This window comes from Didymosphaeria variabile (assembly GCF_027946475.1).
Source record: "Didymosphaeria variabile strain IMI 356815 chromosome Unknown scaffold_3, whole genome shotgun sequence".
Lineage (NCBI taxonomy): Eukaryota > Fungi > Ascomycota > Dothideomycetes > Pleosporales > Didymosphaeriaceae > Didymosphaeria > Didymosphaeria variabile.
The window spans coordinates 1,738,582-1,756,720 of record NW_026611622.1 but is presented as its reverse complement, the minus strand read 5'-3'; the positions used below and the strand labels follow the sequence as shown (position 1 = coordinate 1,756,720).

General features: G+C 51.8%; 8 protein-coding genes across 8 annotated transcripts; 5 read left to right on the top strand and 3 right to left on the bottom strand.

Moving 5' to 3' along the window:
- Positions 1–64: 64 nt before the first annotated feature.
- Positions 65–658, top strand: N0V89_003943 (uncharacterized protein; the record flags this gene model as incomplete). The annotated part of the gene is made up of 1 exon (XM_056212736.1): positions 65–658. The coding sequence occupies one exon, from the start codon at positions 65–67 to the stop codon at positions 656–658; it is 594 nt and encodes a 197-aa protein (XP_056073044.1).
- A 1,129-nt stretch (positions 659–1,787) lies between these two features.
- N0V89_003942 (uncharacterized protein) lies at positions 1,788–2,255 on the top strand (the record flags this gene model as incomplete). Its single annotated transcript, XM_056212735.1, has 1 exon — positions 1,788–2,255. The coding sequence occupies one exon, from the start codon at positions 1,788–1,790 to the stop codon at positions 2,253–2,255; it is 468 nt and encodes a 155-aa protein (XP_056073043.1).
- Positions 2,256–4,998: 2,743 nt separating this feature from the next.
- N0V89_003941 (uncharacterized protein) lies at positions 4,999–6,416 on the top strand (the record flags this gene model as incomplete). Its single annotated transcript, XM_056212734.1, has 4 exons — positions 4,999–5,212; positions 5,271–5,478; positions 5,525–6,149; positions 6,195–6,416. 4 exons carry the CDS (start codon positions 4,999–5,001, stop codon positions 6,414–6,416), a joined length of 1,269 nt encoding a protein of 422 aa, XP_056073042.1.
- A 239-nt stretch (positions 6,417–6,655) lies between these two features.
- Positions 6,656–7,192, bottom strand: cyp1 (Peptidyl-prolyl cis-trans isomerase-like 1; the record flags this gene model as incomplete). Its single annotated transcript, XM_056212733.1, has 2 exons — positions 6,656–7,111; positions 7,160–7,192. The coding sequence occupies 2 exons, from the start codon at positions 7,190–7,192 to the stop codon at positions 6,656–6,658; spliced, it is 489 nt and encodes a 162-aa protein (XP_056073041.1).
- Positions 7,193–7,379: 187 nt separating this feature from the next.
- On the top strand, positions 7,380–8,978 carry N0V89_003939 (uncharacterized protein; the record flags this gene model as incomplete). Its single annotated transcript, XM_056212732.1, has 1 exon — positions 7,380–8,978. One exon carries the CDS (start codon positions 7,380–7,382, stop codon positions 8,976–8,978), a length of 1,599 nt encoding a protein of 532 aa, XP_056073040.1.
- A 316-nt stretch (positions 8,979–9,294) lies between these two features.
- On the top strand, positions 9,295–9,859 carry N0V89_003938 (uncharacterized protein; the record flags this gene model as incomplete). The annotated part of the gene is made up of 2 exons (XM_056212731.1): positions 9,295–9,628; positions 9,687–9,859. 2 exons carry the CDS (start codon positions 9,295–9,297, stop codon positions 9,857–9,859), a joined length of 507 nt encoding a protein of 168 aa, XP_056073039.1.
- A 1,392-nt stretch (positions 9,860–11,251) lies between these two features.
- Positions 11,252–15,994, bottom strand: N0V89_003937 (uncharacterized protein; the record flags this gene model as incomplete). Its single annotated transcript, XM_056212730.1, has 1 exon — positions 11,252–15,994. The coding sequence occupies one exon, from the start codon at positions 15,992–15,994 to the stop codon at positions 11,252–11,254; it is 4,743 nt and encodes a 1,580-aa protein (XP_056073038.1).
- Positions 15,995–16,367: 373 nt separating this feature from the next.
- SAT13 (Highly reducing polyketide synthase sat13) lies at positions 16,368–17,816 on the bottom strand (the record flags this gene model as incomplete). The annotated part of the gene is made up of 2 exons (XM_056212729.1): positions 16,368–17,422; positions 17,561–17,816. 2 exons carry the CDS (start codon positions 17,814–17,816, stop codon positions 16,368–16,370), a joined length of 1,311 nt encoding a protein of 436 aa, XP_056073037.1.
- Between the last annotated feature and the right edge of the window lie 323 nt (positions 17,817–18,139).

Genomic DNA, 18,139 nt, shown 5'->3' with positions numbered 1-18,139 from the left:
ATCTGACTTAACCACCATTGCACTCACCAATCTACACCTACTCCTACAACACTCCATCGTCAGAATGGGATCCAGCCAAGACCTCATCAATATACTCTCTCCCTACGCCGAAGCCCACAAGAACTTCAAGGGCCCCGGCGATGCTCGTCCCACAGCCCTCCAGATCCTCAGAGACCAGGATCTTGTTGGCAAGCTCAATGGCAAAGTCGCTCTCGTCACCGGTGTCTCTTCCGGTATTGGTGTCGAAACCGCACGCGCCCTCAAAACAGTCGGAATCCACGTCTTTGGTGCGGTTCGCAACCTCGAAAAGGCCCGTGAAGCCCTCGGGGACGACCTAGAGCCTGGCAAGCTCGACCTCATCCAGCTCGATAACAATTCTCTCTCGAGCGTGCGTGCCGGCGCCGCAGACTTCCTCTCCAAGAGCTCCATCCTCAACATCCTAGTCAACAATGCAGGCGTGATGATGACACCGGAGAGCAGGACAGAGGATGGGTTCGAGACCCAATTTGGCGTCAACCACCTTGCACACTTTCTGCTGTTCCAGCTGCTAAAACGCACGCTTCTTGCCTCTGCTACTCCTCAGTTCCCCAGCCGCGTCGTCAATGTCGCGTCCTCAGGCCACCAGTACACGCCCCGCATCTTTTTTCGACAGCCTTAACCTCGAGGGTATGTACGACCCTTCCCTCGCATATGGCCAGTCTAAGCTCGCCAATATCCAGATGGTGACGGAGCTTGAACGGCGCTACGGCGCACAACATCTCCATGCATTTTCGGTGATACCTGGCGTCATTGCGACGGGGCTGGGTCAGTTTCTGCCGCAAGACGTGCTCGACGGTATGCTCGCTGACGAGGGCTTCATGCGAGCGTTGAAATCGGCGGAGCAGGGTGCTGCAACGTCGGTTTGGGCTGCGGTCGGGAAGGACTTGGAAGGAAAGGGAGGTGTGTATCTTGAGGACTGTCATATTGCAGGGAAGTCGCAGGAGGGGGCGCCTCCAGGGCAATTTGGGTATTCGAAGGCAGTATATGATGAGAAGAGTGAGAAGAGGTTGTGGGAGGTGAGCTGTGAGATGGTCGGAGTCAACGACGAATAGTCAAGCGGCGGATGCTTGGACAAAATTATTTAGTCACTCCTTGCGGTTTCGCGATGCTCTCTCTCTACTCCTTTATGTGAAATATCCAGCGTATGCATCACATCAACTTTGTCCCAACCACCTCTTCGATCGACATCATCGGGTTTCATCATCCATAGCGACGACATACAGATCATCTACATACAATAACCTCACTAGCAATGCTGAAACGACGTTAGACCACAACACCTACAATGATGACATACTCACCGCTTGTTAGTACTCTGTAAGTGTAAGCTTCGTGCTCCTAACGAGTTCTGAAGTGGCATCGTAGCAGGTAGTGGGCACGAGGCTGTACTTGCCCTACGTGGCACTAGCGCACGCCTGACGGCAAGACAACCACGACATCAGCCGCTCGCGGCTGTTCCTCCTCACCACCATGACGGCCAATGCACTTTCCTTCGTGACTCTCAAAGCTACGTCAGAAAACTGCAATACACAACATCTGGGCCCCACCGCCGGTCTGCCACAAATGCGCGGCTTTCACTTACTTGACCGCGCTCTGGTCGTAGTCGGAGGATCGCGTTCAGCAGCTGCGATACAGTATCAGCGTATTCACTTTATCTCGTCATCATGTCCTTGACTTCAACATTCACAACGCAAACATCCACTGCAAGTACCGCATGTGCACGACACGACTCGCACGTCACACCCACCATGAAGGACTCTGCTACCTTACCCGTAACGACCACCACTTCATGTCGCCTCCTTTCTCAACCAGCGGCACCCACCAAGCCGAACGAGAATATCCACAACTCAGAGTTTCGCATGTCGGAATCTGGCATCTCAGATTCACGAAGCACCAGCCCCAAACCCTCCTTCGGTTCTTTCCTCCAGCACAACCGCCCATCCAGCATGTTTAGTATCCTGCGCAACAAGTCAAAACCGAACTCCACTTTAACCACCGCAGCTACTCCCAAGAAGGGCAAGGATGTGATTGATCCCATGGACGGCAAAACCAAGGCATGCGACCGCGCGAAGACGTTCGAGACCTTTGTTGATGGCGAGCAATTGAGGGCAGATCCTGGGGTGGCGGAGCAAGTGGGAACGACTAGCGATGTGAAGAGGGGGCTGCGGAAGGTGAGGGGATGGTTTGGAAAGAAGAAGGGGGATGAGGAGCGCTGAGGGAGAGGGAGGGTGGCCGGAGTGGTGGAGGGGAGGACTGGCCAATGTCAGGGGAGCAAAGGAAGTTTTACTCCTCAAATGAAGGCGTGGAAGGTTTATGGTGCTGTCGTCTGAGCTCGGGGATGTATTAATCGGTCTGCGGGGTGATTATGGTGATACTTGGCGTTAAGGCCAGAGGGTTTCGCTCCTTGAATAAGAGGAAAGAGTTACTGGTATCGAATTTTGATAGCATTGGGTGGGGCCTATGCAGCGAATGGGTATATGAGTAAAGTGTAATGGTAGAGAGGTGATGCGTCCGCTGGTCTTGTATAGATGTAGATACGGGTAATTCTTTCGTGTCACCATGTGAGGGATTGCAATTCGCAAAATGCTATCTCAATATCACGTGCTCTACAGGTCTCCATGGCTCCAGCCAAGGGCTCCTGGGCTCTCTATGGAAGCAGGTCTATCCCATTCTGGAGGCGATAATCATGACGCAGCCGTCACGTGGAGTTCCTAGCTCCCGAGGTCAGGCGTCACTAGGTATGCTCTAGGCTGCAACATCTCAACTTGGTAAAGTAGGATGCATTGACGAAAATGATATCCCCAAGGAAGCGGAATTTCTAGGATCCATTAATATTGAACAAGCAGCAATGGACGAGACATCGACAGGAAAGACGTCGTCACTCCTTCAACTTCCTCGAAATCTCCGCGTCCGAGTGTGGACCCACGCTTACGGTGATCTGAACCTCCACGCCGAGCCAGCATGTCTCGAACAGAAGATGAAACCCTCAGGACACTATGCCTTCAGATATGTCCTCTGTCAGCAGCTGAGTCCGTCCCAAGACTCATCAAAAATGTCAATATGCTGCCCTGCTGCAAACACGAACTCTTCTAACGACAAGCGCACACCCTTCTTCTGGCCCATCGTATGCAAACAATTCTGGGATGAGGTGCTTGAGATACTTTACGCATCCGCAACCTTCATAGTCGCAAGTAGTCTGGACCTCTACATACTCGCGTCTTCCTCGCAGCGCAGCGTACGTCATATGCGCAAACTCGAAATCCGATTCCCCTTCGGCATCAAGCACCATAATCGCATCTGGAGCCCCAGTCGGTGCGCAAGTGTAATCAAAAATTTCGAGAGTCTGCGGGGGCTCGTGCTGAAAATTGGGCTCGTGATTGGGGATGACGAGAACTACACGGGTACGTGTATTGATTGGAGTTATGAGAATGGGGTACGTCGAGGGAATGTGGAGAGGGGCAGCAGATTGGAAGGCCATGCGTGGGAGGAGTATAGGAATTGGTTCCAGGTGTTTTTAAGGGGGTGGAGGGGATGTCAACTGCAGGCAGACATTACGCGAGTCGTTGTCATTGACAGACGTAAAAAGGAACAAGAAAAGACGGTCAAATGGCATCCGAAAGATCGCAGATGGGAGCAAGAACCGAGTCGTGAACGGCGCGATGACGAGATCATACAGGAAGCGAGAAGACGGGAGCTTGCGGCTAGTATGAGGGCTGCGTTGCTCGGTCAGGACATAAGGAATCTGTTTCCTGACTGGCGTGCTGAAAACGAACGGCTTATTCTCCAACACAGTGCCATCAGAGACTCGCAAGGTCAAGACCATAAGTGTCCCGAGGCCTGCCTTGCATAACAGCAGCCTCCGCGAATCAAAATTTTCTATTCATGGCATCGCATCTAAGGACTCGTGGATCTTCACAGGAAATCTAAATCTGCCTTGTAGATCGGGTAGTCAAGCTGTCGAAGAACAGCTGGCAATAGTTGGGGCAATCGGTTTCCATGTGCTCTGAGGAGGGAGGGTGTGACATGACGATTCCGGCAACAGCACGCTGGCGAGGTGAATCTTGCTACGCCTGAGACACTGATCGCCACCACGAGCTGCTTCTCTTTGTTGGTGGTGTTTCCGTGTTCAGCATAGGTTAAGTACTAGATGAGCGAGACCCGATCTCAGGATCTTCTCATCAAAATCAGATGGAAAGTGGCGTCAAAGACAACGCATCTTGTCGCCTTTTTTCTTCGCATGGGGGCTGAGCTGGGATTCGTTGCGGCTAGTGCTGACCACCCAATGGCTGCTATCGTTCAGGTGTGGCCAAAAAGGTCGAGTGGACATGGTCGGTGCCTCTATCGGAGAATTGGACATGCGCAAGATGTAGGTGGAGGAGAATAGATGGTCACATTTGAGAGACATCTAGCTTGGCGGTGCTTGTTTGGTTGGCACGAACGTGCCTTGTGTCTTTCCAAAAAGCTGTCACGACCAGACGTTGCATCAGCAAACGTACCAGTCGCGAATACCTGAATGTCGATGGAATTTGAATGGAGTCGGCTCAAACAATAGCCATGGTACAGGTACACAAAGGTAGAATACCGTACGTAGGCGGCTGATCGATGGACGCGCCCTACACGAGAAAGCACAGTATTCCGCAGGCAGCGCTGATCACATCAATGAACATGATGCTCATCTTACGCCACTTGTCCCAGAGGATAATTCCAAATATACCACGGAAGCCGGTCCCAAGCATCTGGTCGTCTGTAGATGTTAACATCAACCCCGCGCTGCTCCCTAGACAGCCCCTCACACGGATGACGCGCCGTTCCGCATCCCCGCGTTCGCGTTCCCCCATGAGGCATACAAGTACGAAAACGGGTCGCAAATCTATCCACCTCCAAATCCAAAGCCCACCCATCCATAACTCTCCAATTTGCGAGTACGACCCCACAGTCCCACAGTGTCTTGCTTACTTCATGTCTTCACAAGCACCTAACGGCGCCGACATTGTACCGCTGCTAGACCCTGATCACGACCCTGGGAATTCTGAACATCAGACTGCGACAGCGAATATGGGCGACAAGATGAAAGCGGTGCATTATGAAGGGCCATTCAAGGTTAGCGTTAGGGAGGTGGAGACGCCGCGGATCCAGCATCCGGATGATGTGATTGTGAAAGTCACAACTGCCGGTAAGTCGCAAGTCGTGCGTGTAGTGGATAAATCAGCATAGTTGACTGTACGGAATAGCGATATGCGGCTCAGACTTGCACATGTATCAAGGAAGGACAGCTGCAGAAGCTGGTCTAGTCTTTGGACATGAAAACATGGGTATCGTCCTCGAAACTGGGTCGGGTGTCACTATCCTGGAGAAAGGCGATCGCATTGTACTACCATTCAATGTAGCGGATGGTCGATGCCGTAATTGCGAGGAGGGGCGAACAGCATTCTGCACGGGGTAAATGGAACAGCAACTTACGTGCGCATGTCGCTGACCGATGTAGGGTCAATCCAGGATTTGCGGGTGGTGCATATGGCTACGTTGCCATGGGGCCATACCAGGGCGGTCAAGCACAGTATCTGCGGGTCCCATTCGCCGACTTCAATGCCCTGAAGCTACCCAAAGGCACAGAGCATGAAGCCGATTTTGCGCTGTTAGCCGACATTTTCCCAACGGGCTGGCACGGCCTGAACTTGTCTGGCTTTCAATCAGGGGAGACAGTTGCAGTCTTTGGAGCGGGCCCCGTTGGTCTAATGTCAGCATACAGTGGCATTCTCCGAGGTGCTAGTAAAGTATTCGTCGTAGATACGGTGCCGGAACGACTGGAGCAGGCGGAGAAGATTGGTTGTATTCCTATTGATTTCAAGAGAAGCGACCCTGTTGAGCAGATCATCAAGATCAACGGCGGCATGGTCGATCGTGCTGTAGATGCAGTTGGCTACCAAGCAGTTGACGCCTCTGGAAGCAAAGAAAAGCCGAATATCGTCCTAGATCAGCTTATTATGGTAACAAGACCTACGGGCGGTCTCGGTATCCCTGGGCTCTATGTGCCTGCAGATCCAGGAGCACCTGATGAACAAAGCAAGAAGGGACAAATTTTGATATCTTTTGGCAAGCTTTTCGAAAAGGTAGGTTGTAGTCAGCGCTGGGAAGATACTTGCTAACGCGAACAGGGACTGTCATTGGGCACTGGCCAATGCAATGTGAAAGCGTACAACAGGTACTTGAGGGATCTCATAGTATCAGGAAAGGCCAAGCCAAGCTTCGTGGTTTCGCACGAGATCGATATCGAGGACGCATCAGTCGCGTACGAGAAGTTCGACAAGCGTATAGAAGGATACACCAAGGTCCTGATACACCCAAATGGACCGCTGGACAAGTTTACGACTAGCTAGACACTTGAGCGATCATCGAAGTTGATGCAGATGTGAACTACTTACGGTCATTCTGTATCTGATTCACCCCTCATAGGCCAGGTCGGCCAGGTAGCCTTGATTCTGTGAGAATGCTATTCTCCGCCAGGTAGCGCGGTTTTCCGGGTTGCATGCTGTAATTTGTCGCATTGAGGCCCGTCCCCCTTGCACCCAGAAAGAAGAGGCACGTGCATAAGTCAGGCATGTCAAGCCTCGTGGTATCAGATGGCATCCGCCTTGTCCACAACGTAGGCCCTCACAATCTTGACTTCTTCGACTGGCCTATCCTCCTTGTCTGTCTTCACTAGCCCCAATTTCTTCACAATCTGTAACCCGCTCTTCACCCGTCCAAAGATCGTGTGCTTTCCATCAAGCCAGGGTGTCGGCGCCAGCGTGATGAAGAATTGACTTCCGTTAGTATTCGGGCCCGAGTTCGCCATGCTCAAAATACCCGCGCCGGTGTGTTTGAGTGCCGGGGAAATCTCGTCCTCAAACTTCTCGCCATAGATGGAGGCACCGCCACGACCAGTTCCAGTGGGGTCACCGCCTTGGATCATGAAGTTTGGTATAATGCGGTGGAAGATGAGGCCATCAAAGTAGTTGCGCTGGGCAAGCGTGGAGAAGTTGGTGCAGGTCTTTGGTGCGTGGGTCGTGTACAGCTCGACGGTGATTGTGCCCTAGCATTGTGAGTGACATTTCAAAATCGACCAGCATTATGCACGTACGACAGTGGTTTCGAGAGCAACTTCCGTAGCCATTATGGGTGCGAGTGGTGGCATGTGTATAGGAAATGTAGCTCGATGGTGCGCTGCTCTCAAGTCCCCGCGTCGCGAAAAGGCGGGCGCACCGCCACTAGCGCCACATGTGGCTGCACCTTCCAGAAATCGATGCATCACTGCGTGTGACACACACAACTTCGTCAGCACCGCTGCATCGCATCTCAACATGGCTCTCTCGACCTGGGCATTGCCGCAGCTGTCCAAACTTCTCCCGCTAGACGAGGAGTCGCTGACGCAAATCATATCGTATGCGGAATCGCTACCTAACAGGGAAGCGGCAGATCACCTACAAAATCTACTGGGAGACAGCCCACAGTCTTTGGAGTTCATCACATCCTTCAATAACAGAAGACGACCTGCGGCTTCATCTAGTACTAGCCAATCACAGTCTTCAAATGACCTACCAGGGGGTCCCAAGTCAAAGCCTCGGAACAAGAAGCAACAAGGACTTAGCAAGCTGCCACCCCCTAGACAACCTGAGAACTATGGCAACACGACCGGCGGCTACCTGAAGCGTGATGAGGAGGATTACATGTCCGGAACTTCCAGACCGAAAGCACCAAAAGCCAATGCTTTCGCGCTATCCGAGAAGCCAGATGCCATCCAAGCACCCACCACATCTTCAGGGAAATCTACACCAAAGTCCCGAGGCATTTCGCCTGCCCCACCTCCTTCAAAGCTACCTCCTTCAGCCGCGGGTCAATTGATCTCGGAAAGCAAGCCGTCCCGCAACTCATCACCGAAGCCGAAGGCCAAGGTCAGCGTTGCCGGCGGAACGCCCATGCACGGTGCATCTACAGCGCTCAATGACCTAGAATCCGCCATTCGTGCACTCGAAATCCAAACCAATCCCACCTTATCGGCAGGAGAAGAGAGTAGCAAGCGAAAATGCAATTGCATGGCCAATCGGCACCCACTGCTCGAGGCCGCCCCAAACTGTATGAATTGCGGCAAGATCATCTGTGTCAAGGAGGGCATAGGACCATGCACGTTCTGCGGCAAATCTCTGCTCAGCTCCGACGAGATCCAGTCCATGGTCCGTGTGCTACGTGAGGAACGTGGGAAAGAGAGGATGGCGGCAAACAACGCAGGTCAGCGACGTGCCGATGTTTCTCTCGCTCCGCGGCCATTCTCAACCCCACGGTCTGCAACACCGCTCTCGTCCAATCCCGGATCGGATGTCGAGTCAGAGAACGAGAGACTCGCCAAGGCAAAGCAACACAGAGACAAGCTTCTCGCCTTCCAAGCGCAGAATGCCAAGAGAACAACTGTACACGATGAAGCCGCTGATTTCGAGACGACACACGCAGGTCTGAGCCAATGGGCTAGTCCGCAGGAACGTGCGATGCAGTTGAAGAAGCAACAAAAAGCTCTTCGCGAGCAAGAGTGGAATGCAAGACCGGAGTATGAGAAGAGGCAGGTTGTAGCTAGTCTTAACCTAGTAGGAGGCAAGATCAAGAAGAAGTATGAGACCAAGGCGATGGATAGGCCGCCAAGTCCGGATAGCGAGCAAGACCTGCCTGAGCGAGCTGAAATCGGTGAAACAGGAACGATCCTGAGCGGCGGCGGGGCGTTCAGCAAGAATCCATTGCTGGGTGGGCTGATACGTCCCACGATCAGAATTAACACTAAAGGTAAAGGCGTTGAGGGAGAGAGAAAGCAGACTTGGAGAAGAGTTCAAGATGACAACGACGACAACGAGCAGTGGATTCTTGATGGTGGAGTTTACGGAGGTCGCGATGATTCACAGGGGCTGGAGCAGTGAGGATGGTTTCCCCGCCGATTGCTACTGAGCTTCTCTGGGTAAATGATGAGCCTCACATCTATGACTCCTCCTTGAATATGTAAAGAATCAACCTTATCTCGCACAACTGTACAATCAGACTGGCTGATGCAAGACAACACTAGTCCCCACCAACGCTCCCTCACTCGGAAGGCAGCGCCTATCTCCGTAATCTCCGTCCATATATCACTTCCCAGCTACTACCACCACAACATGCATATATACATGTTCTCACTCCTGGTCATCTTCGCTAATCATCTAACTTACTTAGCAACCAGTATCATCCAATTCACCAACGATGACCGAATCAATACGCCTCTACACTGCCCAAACATACCTCTCCTCTTTCTCAAAACTCTCCGTCCCTTCCTTCTCCTCAGTTCTCAGCGACACATATACACACACATACGCACCTTCTTCCCTTGTTGAAACCCTCAATCGCGAAGGCTACCCTGACAAAAGCGCATTCCTCGATCACATCCGCTCGATCGCACGCCTCATGACCGGCTTCCCTGTAACGCCCATCCAGATGATCGAGGACGAGAAGCAGAACGCCGTCTGGGCGTGGACGAAGAGCAAAACAGAATGGAAGAGAGAAGTCATAGACGAAGACAATGAGTGGGATTATAAAGGTGTGCGCATCCCCCCATTCCTTCATCAGAATGTCATGCGCTGATAGGTGGTGGGCAGGCGAGTACGTATTCATGTTCTGGCTGGATGAATCCGGGACGAAGATCGAAAAGTGCGTTGAGATGCTAGATAGCTGGGCAACGAGGGAGAGGCTGTTGATTTTGAGTGCGAAGGCAAGGGAGAATATCAAGAGGAGGACAGGGGAGGAGTTTGATTGGTTGAATAAGGTTTGAGACGTGGACGCATAACTGGTAAAAGTAACGATTAAGGCGCGAATGTGCGAGTGTTCTAAAGGGGTGAGGCAGAGAGCGAAGGTTGAAAGAAAAATGGGAGACGTACCTGGTCTTCAAGGGCTCATGCTCTGCTTGCCGCAGCACGTGACAACTTCCTCGTCATGGCTGAGTACAGTACGTGTTATGTAGTGCAAAGTGGGAGTGAGGAGATTGACTGAGCACTCATTGAACGATGTTGTGCCGATTATAGCACTGCAAGCTACAAGTGCCTGTGTGACGAGCCATGTGCTGTGATCCGCTCTCGTGATACCTTGTGCATAATACTGCCCCCTGGTGCTCTCGGATACGTTGCCCCGTCCGCTGTCGTTCGACGATGCCTTTTTTTATGATCAATTGTGTACGTCAAACGATTAGCAGGGTAGTAGGGCTCACAGGCACAGCGAAACGGTTACTGCTGTTGGAACACAAGCCTTCTTGTTGGAATAGTCACGCAGCTATTAGCGAGACTCATTTTGTACGTTGGCCATGTCCACCAGTCTTGCCCTTGGCGGCAAAGGTTACTTCTTATGGGGCCCTGGCCGGAAAAGCAAATGGCACATAGTCTTCCGCGCGAGTTAAGCCTAGCGTACCAGTCTGATTCTCTTAGTAGCCCTCATAGCAACCCCTTTTTTCGGTTTCAGTTGCCTGTTGCCATACGTACGGTTTCTTCGGGTCATGAGGTACCTATATCAAACAGTAGGAGGATATAAAGGACGGAGAGACGCGCAGCGGTCAGTGAAAACCTTCATGTAGACTTGAAGCAATCAGGACCACCAATTCTTAAGTACTCTAGCCAGGAAGCTACTCAAGGTTCTTGACGATGTACTAAGCAAGCTCAGTAAAGAAACAATAGACTTTATTTCCTTGGATGACAGCGGTCATTATGTCATACCTATAGCATCTTCCAAGATGCTGGTGCCTCCCGGAATTTGCGGACAACTGTATCAAATTCTGCAAGCGCAGTAGTGATCGAGTCACTGAAAGGTAACTTCGTTACGGCAGTGCATGGGAGACCCAAACAGAAAGTTTAGGGGCGTGGCCATGGACTTTGGCAGGCAAGTATGGCAATCATTACGAAAAGCTTAAGTAGTGCAGTATCAGGATTGTATTGCTTGCTATGCATCTAGGATATGATCAGAGTTAAGGCCATAAGGGGAATCGGGCAGGGTACGACTTGTCGCTGTGGTCTTGTAGTTGGCGAGTAAAAAAGCTCGAGAGTATTCGTCTTCAGACATTAGGCTACAGGTGCGATTTGTATAGTCCAAGGACATTCATTTTATCTTTCCACCTTACAAACAAGATCATAACATTAAGGCTAGAATCACATCTGCCTACACGTTATCCAGAGATTCCTCATGGCGTCGCCGTCCCACTAATCTTTACCCCAGCTGCACGCGAAAGAATCTTCTTTGCTAGAGCCTTGACGCCCTGCTCGTTCAAGATCTCCAAGCTCTGTAGCGAAGCCTTGAAGTCGCGCCTTATCCAGTTGCGCAGCTCAATCGCAATTAGACTGTCCAGCCCAAAGTCTGCGATCGGTTTCTCCAGATCCATGGTTTCGGAGTCGACGTACGCCAGAGCGGAAAGCTTTTTTGCGACCGCAGCGGTGGTGTATGCGAGGGCTTCTTCGGGACTGGCTGACGTGATGTTGAATGCGTCGATCTTTTTTTCTTGAGAAGGGACGGACGGTTGGACCGCTGCTGTACCCGAAGCCTCGGCCACTTGCACGTGTGTAAAGAATGGGGACCGAATGGTCCCATTTACGGTTGTCGCTTGCGCAATCGAATTTGCGTCAATTCCCGCAGTGATGTGTGCTAAACGATCTTTCCTCGCCGTCGCACTTAGAATGTATTCAAATATGGCATCGATATCGACTTCATTCACCACGTCTAATCCGGACCGCTGCAGTACTTTGCGGATCTCTGTGTTTTGGACTGCGCCAGTTCCTTCGACCATGCTAGGGCTGAAAGAGAGATAGTGTGTTTTGTTTGAAGTAAGAGACTGCGCTTGAGCAAGTGCGTCTTGCACAGCGTTTCCGGCGTTGTAATTTGCTTGGCCGCGGGTTCCGACGATGTTGGCGGCTGAAGAGAGCATGATGAAGAAGCCGAGTTCTGGTGAAGCAAATGCTTTTTGGAGGTTAAGCGTACCTTTCAGTTTCGGCGCGAGCGGACTGTTGAAGTCCTCCAGGGTCATGGAGTCGATGCTTCGGTCCTGCAGCGTATGTGCAGATTGGATGATGCCTCTCACAGGAGGTAACCCCCGTGCGGCCATCGTGGCTAAAAGAGTCTTCACATCCTCTTCCTTTGCTATATCGCATTGTATGTGATGCAGCTGGCAGTCCTTCGGCAGACTAATCAATAGTCTTTGGTAAGCTTCCGCCTTCACCGAGCGCCGTGAAATTGAGACAAAGTGCTTCGCTCCACGCTTTGCCAGACGTGTAAAGAGTTTTTGGGCGAGGTCACCTAGACCCCCAGCGATGACGAATGTCGCATTTGCTTCTGACCCGTGGTCAATCTGCTGAACAGCCTGAGGCGGCTTCGTTATCCAATTGTTCAACTCAATACTAGAAAGCAACCTTGGCACCAAGACCGCGTTATCTCGGATGATGTACTCGCGTTCAGGGTTTGCAGTCGGCTGAAGGAACGTTTGCTCCAAGATTGTGTACAAAATATGGCGTAACTCTGTTGAATCGTGAATCGAGCACTGTTGTACGTCGACGGTCACCATACGGAGACCGTCGTTCTCTGCTTGTGCACTCCGTGCCAATCCGGTTATGAGATGTCGCCTCGGATCCGAGAGAGACGATTTGTTCGCACCGATAGTAACCCACATAATTTGATTCTGTTTCCTGAGCATGGTCTGCAGGTTTCGAAAGGTTTCCGGTGTTAGTGCAGCCAAGAATGGGCTGTCTCCGTTGTCGACGATAAGCTTGATCGTGGAACTATCTACGGTGTCGTCACTAAATTGACCAGTTGAAACAATACAGCCTCGAGCGCGCAGAGTTTCTTGCAAGGTATCCGTTGCCGCATTCGGAGCTCCGGCTACCGGAACAATTTGAATCGGTACTTGGGCAGACCAACATGGGTCTTCCTGGGGTCTCGCGACCATAAGACTGGAGATGTGTGCGTTTTCGTCGTCTTTGACGCACAGCTGCATGTTCAGCTTCGTGTCATGCATAGCCTTCCGCCATTGCTCGACGGGCATGAAGGGACCGTTCGGACGGTCATCCACAGAACCCTTCCAGTAGCCTGGGAGCGTCCCATAAGAGATGTGGTGATAGGGCTGCGAATTCACGATCTCTATGAGAATCAAACGACCATCTGACCGCAGCAACGAGCGGGCGTGTCGCAAAGTTGTCCGAATACTTGATGTGACATGAAGGCAATTGAAGGCGAGAACCACATCGTAGCTATGGAGATCAAAACCTTGTTGAGAGGGGTCTTGCTCAATGTCCAGTCTTCGAAAAGCGATAGGGTAGTCCTTGAATTTAGCTGCTGCGCGATCGAAAAAATTGGCTGACACATCAGTAAAGTCGTAAGTGGCGGGAAGGCAGTCAGCGGCTTTCAAAGTTTGCAAAAACGGTAGCGTAGCTCCACCAGTCCCTCCACCTATTTCGAGAATACGTAACTTCGACTTCTTGTAAGCTAGACGCTTAACATACTGTCGCAATAGATCGTAGCAGAGAACGGATGAATGATCTTGATACGATCCGTAGAGTAACCCATCTTCAGTGACCAGCTGCAGAGCGTCTGTCTGTCCTGAGACGATCTCTGTCAGCTGTTCTCCTGTTCGTGCAACGATCTTCATCTCGTCGAAGTCAGGAGCGATGTCTGTGCCAGTGGGTTCTCTGGATAAAAATCCTCTCTGGGCGGGATACTCGCGTTGCATCCAGCCAAACAGCAATCGATGCTCATCAGTTATTTGCAGTCGTCCGCTGTTGACGGCATCGATGCATGTTCGGGCATAGCGTGCAGTAGCTTGGTTCAGAATCTGCACCTTTTCGTTCAGAGATGGTGTTGTCTTGTCATCCAGCTCAGCAGGCTTGAAGTGGTCAGCTGACAGGTGGCTTTCGTCAACATCCCACTTCACATTCCAGCAGGATTCCTTGATCTCCTGTACATCACTCTTCACGGGTGCAGTAGCAGGCAAGAACCGCAGCTTCACCCCAGAGAATGAGACGCTGGACACTCCATCGCGAGCGTTCACAGCTTCGATGCCTACTTCGGCGGTTCTGGCCTCAGCGGACGCAAGCTTCGTGTGTACAGACATCTTTGACCCAGGTGCGTTGTCAATACTAGTAGACACGATGAGTTCGCCGATGTGAATAGGCATGATAGAGCCAGGCCCGAATTTCTGCAACGCTAGCGGCAAGCTAGTATGCATAATAATGTCCAGTGTGGTCGGATGTATGGTGTGAGGCTGCATATGGTTTGCAGGCATAACCTCGGCTACGTGAGGAATAGCCACAGTGGCGTGTGCACGAGTATCTTCCAAAGACATGTGATCGATCCCATTGAACATCGGTCCATAGGAATTGCCGTTGTCGCTCAGTTGCTGATATAGTTGTCCTGACTCCAGCATCTTGCCACGAGCATAGCCATTGAGAGCTGTTAAGCCCTTCTCAGCTTCGATTGTCTTGACCTCAACATACCCACGACAATGCTCGTCCCAGGAGTAGCTATGATTGTAAGCCGCTACACGGAAATGATATGCGAGTTCCTTGCTCTTGTCAGTTCCTGAGGCAACCGGCGAAAAGCTGAGTTGGACTTCGGTTCTTTGAGGCGATTCGGGTACAAGCAAAGCTTTCAAAAACTCAATGTCCCGCAGAACCACCTGGTATCGTTGGCCACGCGGGAGATGCTCTTGGGCAAGCTGAGAGATGGCTTCGATAGCCATACATAGATACCCGGAGCCAGGAAAGACTGTTACACCGTCGACCACATGGTCTGCTAACCAAGGCAGACTGGCCAAACTTATCATGTGTCTCCATCTTGGCTCAAGGGTTGTTGCCTCCGAACTTCGCAGGCCCACAAGGTCGTGGTAGGGATGTCTACGGAAGCGATGTTCCCTGCTGATGCGTGACTCGTACCAGTGCTTCTTCGAATGATTCCAGCTATAGGATGGCAGATCGTGCAGGACTGTGGCAGTTTTCTGCGCAGGATCTAGGACGGAGAGAAGGGAAAAGTCGGTTAGCCTTCCGCGCTCGAACAGCAAACCGACGACCTCGAGAACGCTTTGCACGGCATCTGTGCCTCTGCGCAAAGGGGATGTGTAGTCGTACTTAACAGGGTTTGATGTTTCCGCGATGCATTGTCGGGTCGGACCGGCTAGCGCATTGTGCGGGCCGATCTCGATGAAAACATGACGTGTCGAGGCTCGAGAGCTACAAAGTAGTTGGATTCCTTCCTTGAACCTCACTTTCGACACCAAGTTGTCACACCAGTAACTGGAGTCGAATCCAGTGTCCTTCTCTGCTGCATGAACTGTTGAGAAGAAAGCTGGCACGTTCGCCGGCATCTCCGTTTCCAGCAAGCCCATGAGGCCTTTGTAGTCTTCAACGATATCTCGCATATGATGAGAATGGTATGCTGCATCTACACGTAGCTTGCGGTTGAAGATGTCCAACTTGCTCAGAGTTGTAGCGAGCTCATCGATGGCCTCCTCGTCTCCGGAGACCGTTGTATTTTGGGGACTGTTGGCACACGCGACAGACACCATACCATTAGTGAGTTTTCGGGTGTGTATAGATACCTCGTCCTCATCAAGACCCACTGCAAGCATAGCACCTCTGCGCAGAGCTTTCGTACTCCTCATGCTGGTCGCGACCCCGCGACAGTATGCGATCCGGAGAGCAGTGGCTTGCGAGACATGACCTGCCGCGTACGCTGCTGCAATTTCACCGCTCGAGTGTCCAATGACAGCATCTGCATGTACACCGATACTCCTCAGCAGATCCACTAGAGCGATCTGTATAGCTGTGGTTGCTGGCTGAGCAAGTTCGGCACTATGCAGACGTGAGATTTCAGCTTCGCGTAGGATCTCATCGATCAGGTTCCATCCAGCACCAAGATGAAGAAGAACATCAGTCGAGCGCCGCATGGACATAGCGAAAGCAGAGGTAGGATTGACTACGAGGAGTTCACGGCCCATCGTTGGCCAAGATGCTCCTTGTCCAGTAAAGACGAAGCTGATCGAAACCTCGTTTGAGCTAACGGTTGGCATGAACGAGCGCGCGGCAAGTGAAAGATGATCAACAAGCTCTTGACGACCTTTCGCGACGCAGCTGAGTCTCCAAGGATGATGTGTGCGACGCGTCGAGAGAGTATGAGAGAGCGCCGATAGTGATAGATCTGGTCCTTGCGCTATCGTCCAGTTCTGATATTGCCGGATCATGCTGATCAGAGAAATCTCACTTTTTGCTGACAAGACGAATAGCGTTGGGATATCTGCAGATGACGCCGCCACGGTGGTGTTAGACTGAGGAGCCCCCCTCGATCACAATATGGGCATTTGTTCCTCCATATCCAAAGCTGTTGACAGAGACTCTTGCGTTTCCCAGCTCAGGCCATGGTCGAGGGGTTGATGGTACTATTATTTTTCGCTCATCGAGCCGAAGTACTTCTTTGGCTTTCTTGAAATCGGCATTCGGTGGGATGCAGCGCTTCTCAACAATGAGTAAACTCTTGAACAGTCCAGCCAGTCCGCTCGCGCACTCCAAATGACCTAGGTTGGACTTAACAGAACCCACATGGAGGGGCTTGGTTCTCGACTCGTTGCAGAAGACTTCGGCCAATGCGTCTATCTCAACCCGATCACCTGCAGCAGTGCCGGTACCATGAGCTTCCACATAAGATATGCTCGCAGGGTCAAGATCCAGCTGCTGATAAAGCCGTCTCTCTAGGGCTGTCTGTGCTGAGGTGCTTGGGTGAGTGATTCCTTCGATGGTGCGTCCGTCCTGGTTAACCGCGCTACCTAAGATGACTCCACGGATCGGATCACGATCCGCTATAGCTTTCTCCAAGGGCTTTAGGACTAGTGCAGCAACGCCTTCTCCCCTTCCATATCCGGCTCCCCGGTCGTCAAAAGGATACGATCTGCCTTCTTCGCTGAGCATATGCAGGTTACTCAAGCCAACTTGTTGATCGGGGCCGATTATGAGGTTCGCTGCTGCTGCAATGGCCATGTCGCTTTCTCCTAGCCTGAGAGAGCTACAGGCCTGGTGTACGGCCACTAAGCCGCCAGAGCACCCCGTGTCTAGGGCAACAGAGGGCCCGGTGAAGTCAAAGACATAGGAGATTCGATTTGCCGCTATTGCGTCACCGGTGCCGGTAACCTGATATCGTGGAATGTTCATAGGGTCCTTGTATAGGTTTCGATCGTAATCTCGGGCAAACAAGGCTACATGTACCGAGGTTTCGGATCCCCGGATCCTCTGTTGTTGTTGCCCTGCGCTCTCCAGCGCCTCGTACACAACTTCCAGCAAGAGCCGCTGCTGCGGATCCATCGCCGCAGCTTCCTGTGCCGATACTGCATATAGAATCAGTGACGATCTTTGTCCCTTGTTTGCATAGCTGTCGTTGGGTTTTGTGTGGTAGTAGTTTCTTAGAGATACCTAAGAAATTCTATGGTCGATGATCAGGATCTTGGTCATGAGGAAGGACTCACTGTTAAAGAATTCATTGTCGAAATCTCGTATGTCCTCGTTCAAGAAGTGCCCACCTCGATGGTTGTTGGAGCCATTCGAATCATCAGGATCCGGATGGAAGAAAGCCTCCTCATTGAACCGATCCGCCGGTACCTGTGACCAGGTATTGCTACCTGATAGCAAGGTTTCCCACAGTTTCTCAGGCGAAACGGCGCCACCTGGGAAACGGCATTGGAGGCCAACAACGGCTATCGGGGAATTTTTCATGGGAGCCATAGTGTGGGATAGATGACTAGTATGGTAAATGCCCAGCTTCGGGCGCTTGTAGCAGATACTTGTAAGAAGAGTAATGAGTGTCAAGAGACCTTGCTAGTCTCTTGTGTCCACTACTTCGCCGCCCTGATGCTGCCTTGTCTTGCACCAGCAATCTAAGTGTCGCCCGAAAGGCTGTGCTAGACCTTGCTCTCCCTGGCGACTTTGTCAACCTGGCCATCGATGTTCACTCTTGCCATATTGAGAGTATGAGGCCATCGCGATAACGGAGAAGTCTGGTCGGCAATGCCACCGTTCCTCGGTAGTACCGGTGCTAGTCGCGTTTA